Below are 16,820 nucleotides of genomic sequence, written 5' to 3' on the forward strand. Positions count from 1 at the left end.
TACACTATATTTTCATTTTACAAAAAGGAATTTGGGCAGTTTATCAGTGCCTATTTATGCATTACCAATGAATAAAAGTCCAAAAAAGAAAAGTGGAAAAAGAGAAAAATTCGTCATTACAAAAGGACATCGGATTGAATGGAATTTATATGTGTTAATTCATATGCACAGATATCAATTTAGAGATAATTACCTTAATTTGAAGAGCAATACAATACCAGTCGAGAAAAATTGTGGCCAAAATTGTGACCAAATTGTGACTGCTCTCCAAATAGTAATAACTTATAAGCAGGTTCAAGGCCATGCAACTCCTTCTTCCAGTTCTTCATTTTAAAATGTATATCAAATGAACAGCCTTTCAAATGAAGAGTGTATTTTGAAATAGGCTACATGTCATACTATTATTTGTCCAGGACTTTGGAGGAAGTTCTTTTAAGGTGGTTTTAGGATTTAGGATTTAAAATATCAGGCACCAAGCAAATATAGGAGAAGTTATTAGTGAAATGAAGACTTGTAAGAAGATGTTAGTGCTTGTCAAATTTGGCAAATAGAATGTCTGGACTTCCACTTTCAGAATTTCCAGGACAACATGCTAGGAGTTGAGATCAATATATTTTAAATTTGCCAAACTTGAGAAACACTGATGTAGATATCCCATTTTCATCTGGATTGTCAAGGACAAAATAGGTACTGCATCTGCAGTCCATATTTAGTCCTTGAAACTGTTGTGGCAGAAGTGCATGGAACCTAGAAGACTGCACAAATCCTTGGGGATTGATATGACCTCAGTGAGAATAAGTCTTAATCAAATCAGGGATTATTACCCCCAAAAAGGTTAGTCACTTTAGCAATTACTTCATTAATATCTGCCAACTAGACAGATACAAATTGAAAAAAGTTTCTGTTTGTTCAAATGTTAATGGATCTCAAGGACTTGCGGTTCATAATGTTATAGGATTGAAAGATTTGTAAGGAATCTATAGGTGAACAGAAGTTAATGGAGCCTACAAGATAAAAATTAAACTGATTACTCTAATTTTTTTCAGTGGTGCTGGTAGTAGGGAAGCATGTAAATAGTAAGTGTATATCCAATACACAAAGAAACACAAAAACATATACAAACACAGAATTAACTTATTTTGTAATTACAAAGTCATTGAATATGTCAAAATACATGAAATGGATAATGGTTTCCATAAATATAATAGGCTTTTGATGACAAAAGCAATGCATCATAATCCCCATCAACAAAATCGGATACAAAAATATTGTTGCAGAATCATTTAATGGCAGTTATATTTAGTTAAAGTTAAAAGTAAGAAGATAGCAAAAAGACAAATATTTTCTTGCTTGAAAGAGAGATCGTGTACAGTACATAGGTTTTACTAAATAATCACAATCTACAAGATAGATTGAACAAGTAATTTTTTCAATAATCTGTTTGCCTGAAGGAATTTCTTTTTCTTCAACAACAGGCACTATTGCCATATAACAAACTACTTTTATTTATTTTATTACTAGATTTCTAAGACCTTCCAACTCAGACATCTGGATAGTTAAGTCCACTTAAGTGTAAGTGTAATTAGTTCTACATTTCTTTTAATCCTGTTCTATAGTTCTGCTTATCCTTATAACCCGGGGTTTGTATTATGAAAGATGAGAAGGCCATGTCTGCAGAATGATTTGGCATTCGATTTGAACAAGCTCCTGAGCAAAATCTAAATGCAGGCTTAAAAAATATTGAAACACTTTAATTTGCAACTGATCATAATGTTGGTCAGCACCTACTGGAAATTAGTATGAATAATTAAATCCTACTTCTTCAGGAGTTAATAATATGCCCATATATTTCTTAAGAGTTCATAATTCTGGCATCCAGTCACAACATTTTAATTTAGCCTTTCTATTCTAAATCTAATCTCATAATTGCGATCTCATTAACTCTTTTTTATATAAATGCCCAAATAAAGATTAGTTATATTTTGACTTGATCTTGGTAAGCTTTGCACATTTTGATAGCTTCTATTTTGTAGGTCAGTAAACAGTATAAACCAATCTTCTTCAGGAATGCACAAGAATTTCATAGAGCTCGGATTAAAATGGAACAGTGCAACTGTTTTTGAAGGCATTTCTGTACTTCATTTTTGAAAAATGTAGAGATAGTCCTTGACTTACGATAGTAACGCAGCCTGCACATTATCGTCTATAGTTAATGTCTACATTAAATAACTGTGTTATTAACAACTTCCCCATCCTGGTCTATCCAATGCATTTGTTAAACAGATATATAGGTCATTAATTAGAGCATGCGTTCACTCGTGGCTGGGGAGAACACAGAAGGCCTGGTGGAGATACTGACCCACCTGCATTAAGCCTCCCAAGGCCTCTCCCCATTCTCTGAGGTATCTCATGTTCTGCTTCCTGCTCCTTGCAATTGCATTCCCCACAGCCCTATGGGTCTCCTTCCCTTCCACACCCCACACAATTCTAACACTTAACATTGAAATATATCCAGAGGTCAAGAAATTAGAATAGGGATGTCCACTCTGTTGTGGGCCACATGGCACAACTGAGTAGAAGAAATTCCTTTCCTTCCTGTGCTTTACTTCCCCAGCACCAGCTAGTGTGTAAAGCAGGGGTGTCCAAACTTGGGAACTTTAAGACTTGTGGACTTCAACTCCCAGAATTCCCCAGCCAGCATGGCTGGCTGGGGAATTCTGGGAGTTGAAGTCCACAAGTCTTAAAGTTCCCAAGTTTGGACACCCCTGGTGTAAAGCTAGCGTTCCCGGCACTGGGCAACCTGAAAATAAATCCTGCCAGTTTTGCTTTCCTCACAATCCTTTATGCTGCTTTACACTAGCATTGTTGACCCTGGGGGTAAAAAATTATTGTGAGGAAGGCAAAAATGACAGGATTTATTTTCAGCTCACCCAGTGAGGAAAACTACCTTTATACTAGTGCTATGGGCCTTGGGGAAGTAAAGCATAGCAAGGAAAGAAAAAAATGGCAGGATGAGCCATCATGGCACAGTGGTTACAGTGCAGTACTATGGGCTACTTCTGCTAACTGATGGCTGCCTGCAATTTGGCAGTTCAAATCTCACCAGGCTCAAGGGTGACTCAGCCTTCCATCCTTCCGAGGTGGGTAAATGAGGACCAAAATTGTCGGGAGAAAGATGCTGACTCTGTAAATTGCTTAAAGAGGGCTGTAAAGCAGTATATAAGTCTACGTGCTATTGCTATTTATTCTTCATTGTGCCATGTAGTCCAGCAAGGGTCCAGCAATGGAGCAGCCTTCATTAGCCTGACTTCCTAAGCCTTCAATATCTTTGAAAGCTAAGTGAGTGAGAGTGGAAAGGGATAGCTTTTTGGGTGTGTGTGTATGTCATAACATTGAACATCATTAAATTGTCTACTGTACTCGAGGACTACCTGTATAACTCAACATTTTTAAAAATAGCTATATGATAATACAAATATATATTTTCATTTAAAATGTGTCCACAAATGTAGATCTTATAAAACAATATGGTAACATGAATATATATACCGTAGACCAGGGGTGTCCAAACTTGGGAACTTTAAGACTTGTGGACTTCAACTCCCAGAATTCCCCAGCCAGCCACAAGTCTTAAAGTTCCCAAGTTTGGACACCCCTGCCGTAGACAAAAAAACAGTGGGAACGTGTAACTTCCAACTTCCTGACTGCTTCCCCATTAAGTTTCCTTGTGGGAAGCTGGAAGGGAGCACCAGAAATCCTTCCTTCCTTCCTTTTTTCAGTAAGCAGCTAAGTAGCTGGTTACCTTCCCACCAAAGGTGGTTCCTATTTTTCTACTTGCATTTTTACATGCTTTCGAACTGCTAGGTTGGCAGAAGCTGTGACAAATAACGGGAACTCATTCCGTTATGCGGTGCTAGGGATTCGAACTGCTGAACTGGCGACCTTTCTGATCAACAATCTCAGCATCTTAGTCACTGAATGTTGAATTAAACCCTCTTAAATATCCTTGTAGCTGCTACAGATTTTTAAATCAATAATAAATGGAAAACTTTTCTAGGGCAAGTAGCTACCCCTAATTTTGAATACTTCTATGATCAGAGCAGCCCACTCTTCCTTACGGTCTTTCTGACTATCTTTTTCCCTATTGACATACTTCATACAGAATTCCATGAATATTTATCTTTTCTATGTTTGAATGTTGAACTATTAGCAACCTGACCTTTCTTGAACAGAAGCTTCCATTGAATGCTACTCCAAATCTTAAGGAGTCATGCTCAAACAAAGATTAGCCGTTCTAGGAGTTTGGGGAATTTAACTATCCTATTACAGTGAAACAGAATTAGTTGTACCCACACTGTGGAATTGAAGCATATTTGCATTTCAAATTGATGGATCAAAGTTTCCAAAAACGAGGAAAGTAATGGAGGTTTGTCATACTGTGCTATAGAATACAGATATTTTAAAGTTCAAGTCATAAGTTTTGTCCTTGAAGCTGAAAGACTCTGGGGAAAACAACCTTCCTTAATATTGGAGATATTGAAACTTTGCTTAAAAACATATTTGAATATTATATTTGATACTGGAGTGAGAAAAGCTAAATGTGCATTCCAATACAAGTTTAGGCTTGCATATTCTCTGTTTATGTCATGAAGTGAATAATATTCTTGCTGATATGCAACAGGTCATTATATCAAAGCCAAAAACCTGTGCTTTGTCCACCATATCAAATGAATGTTAAGCAAATTGGCAAACTATGATTTTCTATTAAACAGAATATGATTCTGCTGCGCTAGGCAATCCCACATGCATAATGGCGTATCAACTATAGCAGCTTGTACCCTGCTCAAGTCAGGAGATCTTCTTATACCATCTTACCCCAATTTGTCTTTTATCTGCAAATAAATTTTGGCAGGTAGGATCAAGGAAAAGAGCCTTTTCCACTTTGGCCCTGGCTCTGTGGCACACTCTACCACTCCTTCTTTTGGGCTTCCAGAGGGCATTACAACTTGGTTTTACTCGTTGGCTTGGGGGCCTGACTCATTGCCGGAGATGCATGATGGGGTAAGAAGATTTCATTCCTGCGCTCGCCTTCACTTTAGCTTTTTATGTAGTTTAATTTTTTTAAAGAAACTGTTTCTACTGTTTATAAGTTCTCAGAGTCATTTTAATGGTGAGAAGGGTGGCATATAAACAAACAAACAGACCAATTGCCAAAAAAGGACAAAGAAGATATATTGTTTTTATTTTCCACTTCAGTTTGATAAAATGTAAAATAATTCTTCTTTTTGAAAAATAGATTGCCCTTTTGGCATAGCCAAGAAAATCCAACATAACGGAATGTAAATAGCTCAGGATTAAAGTGTGGAGTTCTTGGTGCTTTCTTTGAGCTTGGTTGTCTGCTTGCAGACATTTTATTACCTGACTAGCTAACATCCTGAGTGCCGGTGAGTGCCGGGTACAGTAATTACATAAAACTAATGCAAGGAAGGGGACATGGTGGCTCAGTGGCTAAGATGCTGAGCTTGTTGATCAGAAAGATCGGCAGTTCAGTGGTTTGAATCCCTAGTGCCGCGCAACGGAGTGAGCTCCCATTACTTGTTCCAGCTTCTGCCAACCTACCAGTTCGAAAGCACAGTAAAAATGCAAGTAGAAAAATAGGAACCACCTTTGGTGGGAGGGTTCTGTACGCCTTGGCGTTTAGTCATGCTGGCCACATGACCACGGAGACGTCTTTGGACAGCGCTGGCTCTTTAGCTTTGAAACGTAGATGAGCACCGCCCCCTAGAGTCAGGAACAACTAGCACATATGTGCGAAGGGAACCTTTACCTTTGCCTAATACAAGTAAATCAAACTCAGACAGTACAGGTCTCCACAGTCAAGAAATGTCAACTAATATAAACTACATAACTGAAAGAACAGTCAATTACCCTAACTTTCTGGCAACCGAATTTGCTTTTGGGGATGCAGGAAATATTGCTATGCATAAAAAAGAGAGAAGGCCAAGGATCAAGGCAAGTGGTCACAATCAGAATTATATCCAGTCCGATTTATAGGATTTGCAAGAAATACAACAAATGAAAAAGAGTTGTGATGAATTTGAAAGGCCTGTTTTGAGTTACAGTGTTGAAGTAATAGACATTTTAGCAAACTAATTTCACAAGGTGGTTCTACTTTGGAAAATATAGCTAGGAAGATATGATGAAAAATAACTAATTAGTGTAGTTTATTTTTTTCCCAAGAATATATTTGATTTGGATCACTGCAGAAGCAACAGTTAGTTCAGCACAGATTATGTTTAACATGATGGTATAACTGAACAAGGAATGTTAAAGGAGCGATTTAAAGGAAGGGAGCATATTTTCAGTAATTAAAATCTATTGCCGAAATGAACTTTTATTGAACTATTTTTTTCTTTGTTGAAAAAAGAAGTTTTTTGCAATTATTTTCAGTGCCGAAAATATCTGCATTGTATCCTTGACAACCAGCAACTTCTTTGCCTGGGTTCCTTCAGTGAGGTCACTAAATTTATTCTTGGGGAAATTCACAATTAACTAACTTGTCATATACGATTTCAGTTGCTGTGTGGACTTTCTCAATTTTCTGGGGCTGCAAACTCTTTACCCAGCAGAAAATTTTTCTTTTTCTTAAGTTGGAATATCAGATCTGAATGTAGTCTCTGACCCAAGACTGGTCAACATTTAGTGGTTGAAGCTGCAATTAATATTTGGAGGGAGAAACAAGAAACAGACTCTCTCCCCCCACCCTCAAATTAATTGGATTATGTAATATTTTTTCTGTCTCAAAGTTGCAAGAACTTAACCTTGCAGTTTTCAGCATTCATGGCCAAATGCACAGAGGCTGCAAAATGAAGAGGTCAGAGGTCATGGATTTGAGTACTGCTGCTCTAACTAAATGTTTAAATAAAGTTGATTAATTTGGGGAGCATCAAGAACGAAAAGGGAGCCACTATGTATACAGAGCTATGCTATGAACATACTAAGAACGTTTCAGTTCAGTGCACAGCCATGGGAGTGCCTAGTTTGGGGAATTAAGAACATACATGCTAACACATGTATGCAGGTTCTCTATGGATTTTTGCACGTTAAATATGTGATCCCTTCGCCTTTTAAGGCAAGTTCTTCCCAATGATTTAAAAGCAAGTGCTGTTGGGTCTGGGGATGCTCTCATATCCTTACTGTTGGTTCTTGTCAACCCTATAAAGTAAACCAGACTAAGAAATAAACACTATGTGGCCTAAAGCAATTTTTATTAGAAGAGCTACAGTAACCGAATATTTCAAGTCTGAATATGCTTTCCTCTTTTATCTCTGTGTGAATTGGGGGTGCTGCCGCTATCTGAAGCATTTTTGCAGACTACTTCCTTGGTGTGGACAACTTTTATCTGATCATTGCCTTGGATCTTCCTTCTGTCCCTCAAGGCCATCCTCTATACTTTCTACATTTCTTCTGTGGGTATCCATGGCTTAAAGGAGAAGCCAGATCCAGCAAGCAAGGCCAAAGCAAAGGCTTTGAGGTGAAAAGAGACAAAGGCACTCTGCCACGCGAATCAGCTGAGAAGATAAAGGTAGGAAAATAGGGAAGTCGGGGGGGGGTCTGATCATCGGGGTGAACTGGTTTGCTCCCAGCTGATCATCGGAGCTACTGGTTCATCCGAACCGATAGAATCCCACCCTTGCTTTTTAGCCTCAAAAACCAATAGTGTTATTGATGCAATGAACATACCGTATTTTTGGAGTATAAGACGCACCTTTTTCCCTCAAAAAAGGGGCTGAAAATTTAGGTGCATCTTATACATTGAATACAGCATTTTTGCCTCCTGAAACCCCACCCCCTTTATCAAAATGGCCGTGTTTAGCCTCTAGGAAGCTTTTAGAGAGCTCCTCGGGGCTGGGGAGGGCAGAAATGAGCAAATATGGGCTGTTTTTTTTAACAAAAAATGGGCCTGTTTTTTGCTCATTTATGCCCCCCTAGGAGCAGTCTGCAAGCTCCCTAAAGGTTATTCATGTCTTTTTTTTGGGGGGGGGGAAACAGGCCCATTTTTGCGAAAAATGGACCGTTTTTGGGAGGTTTGCAGAGTGCAAAAACTTTTTTTTAAATTTTCCTCTTCAAAACCTTGCTGCGTCTTGTACTCCGGTGCATCTTATACTCTGAAAAATATGGTAAATATGGGCAGTGGAGGATGGGAGGAGGGGGGCTATGGTCCATGGGTTCATGAAGAGTCAGACCCACCTTAATGACTGAACAACAACAACAACAACAACAACAACAACATTCCACAAAAGGTGAAACAAAGATCTGACTAGGTGATGCTCTGTAATGCATGGGGATAGTTTTCTTTTCCTTTCCTTTCTTTTTTCTTTTGGATGGGGATTTTGAGATGTTAGTTATGCTTGCTATTCTAACTTATTTTATTATTTCGGAGCTTATACAATAGTATTTATGTCTTTCCTTCATCAAAATAATAGAAAACTGTGAAGTTTGGAAATTGTCCTCAGTGAGGCCTAGGATGTTAACTCCTCTCTCTCCCTCCAGCTCTCTAGGAGGGTTGATTCTGGGGTCTCAAGTGGCCAACTTTTGTTTCACACAAAAGGCATTCATTGCTCAGAATTACAAGCGAAGCAACAGAGAAATACATACTGTATACAAGTGAACCACAGCCACTTATGATGATAGCTAACTCTGAAATAGAATACTTTGGTAAATGTTGACAAATCCACAAATCCCCATGATCTTGGGACCAGATAAAATTAAATTGGTGCCTTTTTTTTGCTTGATAGGAATAATTTGGTTTTGTTCGATTTAAGGAATGCTAAGATCTTGTCCAGCTTAGTTTGGAGTTTAACATCTATGATTCTTTCTTCCCACACAATCCTTCCTAATCCTCTAATGTCAACATGTACCATTCATCTCTTTCTCTTCTATCCCCTGGAGGTTTCTTCTACATTATTCTTCACTCCAGCTGGAATCAGTATGAAATACTGAATGTGCCAAATATACTATATCGGGCCATTTATTTTAAATGTCATTGAAACTACTTAATTTTCACATTTTTGTTTTAAAAATCAAGCTTGTGCTAAATATGTCAACCACACTCCCCCCCCCCCCCCATGGACCACACGTATGCACCAGTGACTCTGCCTATTAAACTAATAGATATATATTTCTCAATGCAAGTAGGGCAGATCCACAAGTGGAATTATTCTTGGATGGAACTGATCAGTTCAGCTTAATATGATCCATAGAACCCCGCTCATGAAGCAGCAACTTTAAGCTGCAGCTCTGTTTCAAAAATAGACCTGAACATGACTTCCGTGAGACACCCGGTGTTGCTAGGCGTAATTATAGAACAGGGATTTATTTTGTTTTATCATTCTCTGCACTGACACTAGGTTGGAGATGTAAAGCAATTTGCACAGTTATCCTATTAGCTTATAATACAAACATGGAAAAGCTTGATCTCTTTCTCTTTTCCACTTTCCCCATCGAAAGTATATAAAGAGAACGAAATTACTTTGGCTCTACTTTCTTTATATAGCAAACATGAGGACTATGCAGATTTGTAAAATTTCCTTCTCTTCTATTGCTTTAGTCAATTTGTATTAGGATCTGGCTCTCAGACAGCTTTTGGGAGTTGTACTTTATGACTTGACAATGACTATTTTTGTTATAGGTACGAGCCTTTTATTCAACAGAAACTCTTCTTTGACTGCCCAAATACCCTGCAAAAATAACTCAGGGAGTCCAAAACTACCACTGAAGCAAAATCCATGTTGTTTAAGTTTTTAAAAAGACACCTGAAGCTTGTAAATGTGATAATATAAGTGCACCATCTCCCAACATTTTCCTTGCCCCAATTATTATTATTTTTTTGGAGATGATATCTATTGAGAGTTATCTTGATTGTAGTGATTGTTCCAGTGGGAAATCTGTTAGGAGCAGAATGTGAGAGTTAATAGCAAAATGTGTTTACATTCCTAGCCAGATCCCACTGTTTTGTCTGTGCATGGTAGTGTCCTATACCAGAGGTCCCCAACCTCTGGGTCATGGCCTATTAGGAATTGGGGCACGTGAGCATCCAGCTCAACTTTCCTGATGGCTGGCACTGGTGGGTATGCGTGCCGGCCCATTGCTCATGTAAGTCAAGCTGTATATATGTATGCCAGCCTGCCACTTGCACAAGGGCTGCACACGCCAGCCCACCACTCCTGTGTCTTAGTTCCCATCTCATGCGTCCCAGCCAGACCGCCAAGCTATAAAGGTTGGGGACCACAATCCTATACTAATTTGTGTGCATGAGTCAACAAGATACAGTTCAGTGGTGAGAAAACAAGGGTCCTGAACTTAGGCCAGAAAAATCAAATGCACAGCTATAGAATAAGTGGTACCTGGCTCAAAAGTAATAACTATGGCAGGTATCTTCGTATCCTAATGGACCATCACTTAAGTATGAGCCAGCAGTGTGCTGTAGGTGCCAAAAAAGCCAAAGCAGTCCTAGCTACGTCAACAGTGGGGTAACATCAAAATCATGAGAAATGATAGTATACCTCTATATTGCACTAATGAGACCACACTTGAAGTACTGTGTCCAGTTTGGGTCACCACATTACAAAAAAGTGTAAGACTCTATAAAAAGTGCAGAGAAGATCAATAAAGATGATGGAAGATCTGGAGGATGGACCATATTATGAATTGTTAAGGGATCTAGGTATGTCTAGCACTTATTGAAGAGAATGATTAGGGGTGAAAGCTGTCTTCCAATACTTGAGAATCTGTTACAGAGAAGAGGTGATCGACTTATTCTCCAATGTACCTGAGGGTAGGACAAGAAGCAATGGAGGGAAGATCGTTAAAGTGAGATCCAACCTAGAACTAAGAAGAAATTTCTTGACATTGTGAACAATTAATCAATGGAACAGCTTGCCTCCTGAAGTTGAGAGCACTCTATTGCTGGAAGTCTTCAAGAAAAGGTTGGACAGTCATTTGTCTTTGGACTAGAACAGGGATGTCCAAACTTGGGAACTTTAAGACTTGTGGACTTCAACTCCCAGAATTCCCCAGCCGGCTGGGGAATTCTGGGAGTTGAAGTCCACAAGTCTTAAAGTTCCCAAGTTTGGACACCCCTGGACTAGAAGATCTGTAAGGTCTCTTACAGCCATATGATTACATCTGTAGATGTCTAAGCATATTTATGTGTGGTTTTTAAGTGGAAAACATTTTTCAGTGTCTGGAAAATCCCTGCTGCATGCAATTTCCTTATGATTGGAGCAACAATAATGCCAATGTTTGAGAAAGAGACCATGATCTAACAGAAATACTGATGATAGATGACCAATTAAATAGGGACCATTCAAAGTTACGATCCCCACCAAAAAGGCACTTATAACTTGGTTCTGGAGTTTCAATGGCAGCACCTCCCTGCAGTCACATGACATTTTGAGTGCTTGGCAACCTTTTGGGCCAGTTTCTGGCAAAAAAAAATGCTCATAGGAATGCACTGACTTGCTCAATGATTGCAGCATTCACATAATGTCCACAGCATTCTCTTTACAACCATGACATTCACTTCATGAATTCCACAAAAGGTTACACAATCGAGTCAGACACGTGGGTGTCTTGATGTATGACTGCCATGAATCACAATAGAAATTCTGGGCTCCATTGCAGTGGTATGTTGATGGCTATCTATAATATAATCATTTCCATGAAATATGCTTTAGTTAATCTATTTAACCATGTGCACCAAGTGTCTGCTCTTCCGGTTCCCAGCGCACGCATGTGCACTGGCCAGCTGGCCACTCAGTGCTGAAAAGGTTTGCCAACACTGCTAACACTCAAGGTGGTAACAAGACAACAACAATTACATTTAATCGCCCATGTCTGGCCACATTTATGACATAAGAACAGTAAACCCCCATACCTTCGTTGCACTGCTTACTTACCTGGAAACAATTCTCACTGAACAGTGTTACGTCTTCTGAGTACACATGAAAACAACTATACGTTCACAGGAATAAAAACACTGATCTATAAAGAGGTCAAAAAGGTGATATTCTCTTTTGGTTCCATTTTATTCACAAATGAAACTGAAGATTGCTTTGATAGAGAGATGGTGGTAAATAAGAAAAGCAACATCACTGCTATTAAAATGCAAAGTCATCCCTTTCGGATGTGCTCATATTTGTGCACATATCTAAAAATGAGCCGAGCTTCCATTGCGCTAGCAACGATGCTGCGGTTCTCATTTTGATGAGAGGATTGGACCCTGCAGGTCCTTCCAGTTTCAAATAGGTTTAATAAGCATTTTTCTTTTCGGGAGCTGAAAACATCTCTAGGTTTTATGCCATAAATATATGAAAGAGAGGGAAGAAAGTCTGGTTAATTACATCCGACTCACTTTATATATCATTCTAAAATGCATTATCCATACTTTTATAATCCCCCCTCTTACACAAACACAAGTGCTTTCTTCCATGTTTGTTTGTATAATGCTAAAGTAATATATTTTGTAAGGCAACTCATATTAAAATGCATGCATTAAAGATTGTTGCATTCAAAATGCATATATTAGGGGAAGTTGAACTAAAACTGCTAAGGGTAGGGAAATTTGCATGCCAAATTGTGCAACTCAAGAGAAAAGTATTTATCAAAATAGTACGTTTTAATTTTAATGTTGAGGAAATTTGGCAGAAAATACTTGTTTATAAGTATATGCAAAACTAAAAACCAACCAGATATATTGCATCATTTTGTTCTCTCTACACCATATGCAGATCTGGCTATTACTAGTCAGTCAATTAACTAATACTTACCTTAAGGTCAGAAACATCCCGGTAGCATTGTTCAGAGCGGGTGTGGTCTGACAGTTGGACATTCCAGAAACAGGGAAGCTGATAGACAAGAAAGGGATTCTGTTTGATGACTGCATTGAAAATATCCTAGAAAGATAAACAAGCAGACAAACAACATTTTTCACCTTGCAGAAAAGCAATTGCAAATTGCAGTCTTTATAATTACCGTAAGAATGTGGGTAAAACACTGCATATATATATAACTCCCCATCTTATTTTATCTTGATTGGGATTTCTAATTTTATTCTTTTAAAGGCATTTTGTGTATTAGGATTTTAATGTTTTAATGCTGAAAAGACACCCAGTGGTTTGCTATGAGATGGGCAGCAAATAAATGGAATAAATAAAATAAATAAGAACTAAAAGTCAAGGGTTGGGCTTTTAGCTTTGAAAGAAAGCATTGTCAGTCAGATTGTGAATTTGTCAATATAACCTGAAACTTTGCTGCTGATTTACATTTGACAGCTGTTCTCAGGAAAGACTAACTATAAAGCAAAGCAACCTACTCCTTTCCCTGTCACTGTTGTTAAAATCTGCCCACATACATTATGTCCCTATCAAATTTGAATGCTGTATCTTCATAACCAAAGATTAAAAAAAAACATTTTATAGCAACATTTGAAGTAAAAAGCATCAAACTTCAAAATAAGAAAGACCGACCAACAAACCATAATAAATTAAAAACGTATCTAGACTTAACTGAATTAACAACTTATAAAAAAGAGCTTCGGTATATTCAATATTGCCTTTTAAAGGTGTTTTAATCTGGAGCTAAAAGGATAGATCATAATCCTTACTATATTTCCCTAGTGAGAGCATCCAATGTTGCAGTGTTAAAAAAAAAACTCCTTCCTTTTAAAAAAGTTTAATAATATACTTCTAACAGACAAGTGTAGATAAGGGCCTCTCTGAATATTAATTCATGGTAGGAATATTATTTCTTTAGATATTGACTTTTCCACATTGTTTGAGTAGTTATATATCAGGGCTGTCAAACTCATGGCCTATGGGCCAGATGCAGGGGTGAAATTCAGCAGGTTCTGACACATTCTGGAGAACCAGTAGTGGGAATTTTGAGTAGTTCAGTAAATATCACCTCTGACTGTCCCTGCCCCCATCTATTCTCTGCCTCCCAGCTGACCGGGAAAAAATGGAGATTTTGCAATAACCATCCCCTGGAATGGGGTGGGAATAGAGATTTTGCAATATCCTTCTCCTGGATTGGGGTGGGAATGGAGATTTTGCAGTATTCTTTCTCTGCCACGCCCACCATGCCACGCCCACAGAACCGGTAGTAAAAAAATTGAATTTCACCCCTTGCCAGATACATCACATGCTGGCCACACCAGTGGTGGGTTCCTGCCGGATCGCACCGGATCGCGCACGCTCCCTTTCAGCACTAAACCTGGATCGCGCGCTCCCTTTCGGCGCTAAACCCGGAAGTACGGTCTTGCCCCGCCCCTGGCGACGTGACGATGCTTGCCTGCGCTCCACCAACTCGGCTGGGAACGGAGACGTTTCTCTGCTCAGCAATGTCTTCAGTGGAGTGGTGGCAGCCTGGCAGGCTGAGCCTGCGTCCCTTTCAGGCGCTCCGCTCCGCTGAGGAAACGTCTCCGTTCCCAGCCGAGCTGGTGGAGCGCAGGCAAGCGTCGTTGCGTCGCCAGGGGCGGAGCAAGACCGTACTTCCGGGTTTAGCCCCGAAAGGGAGCGCGCGATCCGGCGCGATCCGGCAGGAACCCACCACTGGGCCACACCCATGCCCGGTTTAGCAAAGGGGGGGGGAAAGTCCTGATATGTCATGTGACCCTGCCATGATGCCGTGAGTTGACACCCTTGTTATATACCATCAAATTGATGCTGACTTATAGCAACCAGATAAATGTATCCCAGCACGATATCCTTCTAACCTGGTTCCTTCCAATGGTATACCTGCCACACTGTGAGTCCATCTACTTTGTTAATGGAGGCTATGACCACAGAAAATCTGACAGAGCTTCCCTTTCCCTACCTTTTACACCAAACACAGTCAAAGCAGGCCAATTTTGAGTTTTCTTTCGGAAAATACAGGCAATGTCTATATTCCCTTCTATAGCCATCTCCAACCAGCATTATAGACTTTTCTAGAAAGCTAGATCTTTGCATAATGTGTCCTCAGTATGATAATTTGAGTTTGGGGATTTCAGCTTCAGGTAGACTTTTAATAATGATAACCAATGCTTTGACTTAGTCTTTTTTTTAAAAAAACCTGAAACCAATGCTGTTCTTTCAGAATTTTAGTGAAGGAGCACAGTGGCCTTATTTTGAAACTCAAAATCAAAGTAGTGGAGTTCCGACTCTGCTGAAGTTTGCTGGCTATCATGAAATGTAGCTTTATGTATAAGGTCTAACAGTAATCTAATATATAATACAAAAGTGATAAATTTGAAAGAAATAATAGAGATTTTGGATATTTATCACTTTTTCTTTTGTTGTTGATGGTGGTGGTGATGGTAGTGATGAATAGGAAGACAAACTCAGGAACATTGCAGAAAAGCCACACTTTGACTAAAAAAGGATAACAAAATAAGCTAAAAAGACATGGAAGGTGTGTGTGGGAGGGAGAAAAAAACAAAATGATATTTTATCATAATCTCTGAAATCTTTCCTAAACAGGAAAGGCTACGGATTGGACAATAGTTGTCCAATATTGCAAGATAAGAAAATGACTTATTCTATTTTTTTTCTTTTTCTAGGGGAAAAAAAACTGTAAGCAGTGATATATTGTAGGCACTGTTTCATTACTTTTGCAACATAATGGTTTAGGATCAATTACACTTTCCTACCTAGTGTTCTACATATAACGCTAAATGATAGGTTGGTGGGAAAGTAGACAGACAAAAAGATACTGCTTTTCCAATACTGTAGAAACCGAGATCCTTGTTTTTAAAAAAGTTTCAAGTGAGGCAGCCTGGGTTTAAATATGAGGGTTATATATGGAATTCAATTTAACTGTCTGGTGAGAAAAATATAATTTTATAATCAATACCCATTCTGAACTGAAGGCAGAAGTGATTGAAGCATTTTGGATTAACTATTAGCCTTGACAATATATAATCACACCCTGCATTTATAGGATGATACACATCTAAGTACCTGTAGATGTTTTATCTGACCATATTTTCTGAGACTCTGGATAAAGCAGATTATCTTGAAACTTTTCAGTTAGACTTTTGATCTGGTCGTGTGAAGAAAACTGGAGACATTATGGACACTTTTTGAGTGGATGAAATATTGCTTTCTTGGACTTTCAGACTACTGGGCAGTTATGAAACTCATCAACCATAGTATCTTCTTAGATTATCTTTGAGGGCTTGGACTGTTTCGCAATGGTTCTAATTATTCTCATATGGTAGTTCCAGAGGTCAATGATCAGTTCAGGCGAGGTTTCACCAATATATAGATAGTACACCCACCTGTATATTTTCACAGTAGGCCAAGCAGAAAATATAATGCATGCTCTTAACCGGTGTTGGAAGCTGGGGACTGAATGGGATAAAAGTAGCTCAATCTATTTTTATTATTAAGATGAAATTGCGGTCTGTTCAAAAATAATCTGGCTCATTCTGAATTTGTTATTTGGCTTTGGGAAGAATTGCAGTTCCACAATCTTTTATTCTCTTTGATTCATTTTTCGCTTGAAAACTTCAAACTGCTGATGGGTGTGAGCTCTTATTTTCTCAAGACTCTAAGCACTGTATTGGATATTTATGTTTCTGAATATAGTTTTACTATTTTGACCTACAGAGCTTTTGATCCAGGATACTTTTGGAACATCTTCAAGTCATCTATCTTCGTGCTGTGCAATCTTTTAAGGAAAGAATGCTTCAAAAACTTTTTTCCTTTCAAAATGTTAAACATGTGGGAACAAAAAATAGGATTTCTCCTTGGCTGCCTCAGCTCTTTGGAGAAGCT

The 16,820-nt window shown here is 38.7% G+C and overlaps 1 protein-coding gene across 3 annotated transcripts in view; it reads right to left on the reverse strand.

Annotated features, from left to right (window-relative positions):
- Positions 1-16,820, reverse strand: part of LARGE1 (LARGE xylosyl- and glucuronyltransferase 1) — a 352,715-nt gene that overhangs the window by 50,370 nt on the left and 285,525 nt on the right. For all 3 annotated transcript variants that reach the window (XM_081957172.1, XM_081957171.1, XM_081957173.1), the window contains exon 9: positions 12,831-12,956. In XM_081957172.1, the coding sequence (XP_081813298.1) occupies positions 12,831-12,956 (126 nt within the window). The remainder of the gene's footprint in view (positions 1-12,830; positions 12,957-16,820) is intronic.

The sequence above is a fragment of the Natrix helvetica genome, assembly GCF_964273705.1.
Source record: "Natrix helvetica genome assembly, chromosome: 6".
Classification (NCBI taxonomy): Eukaryota; Metazoa; Chordata; class Lepidosauria; order Squamata; family Natricidae; genus Natrix; species Natrix helvetica.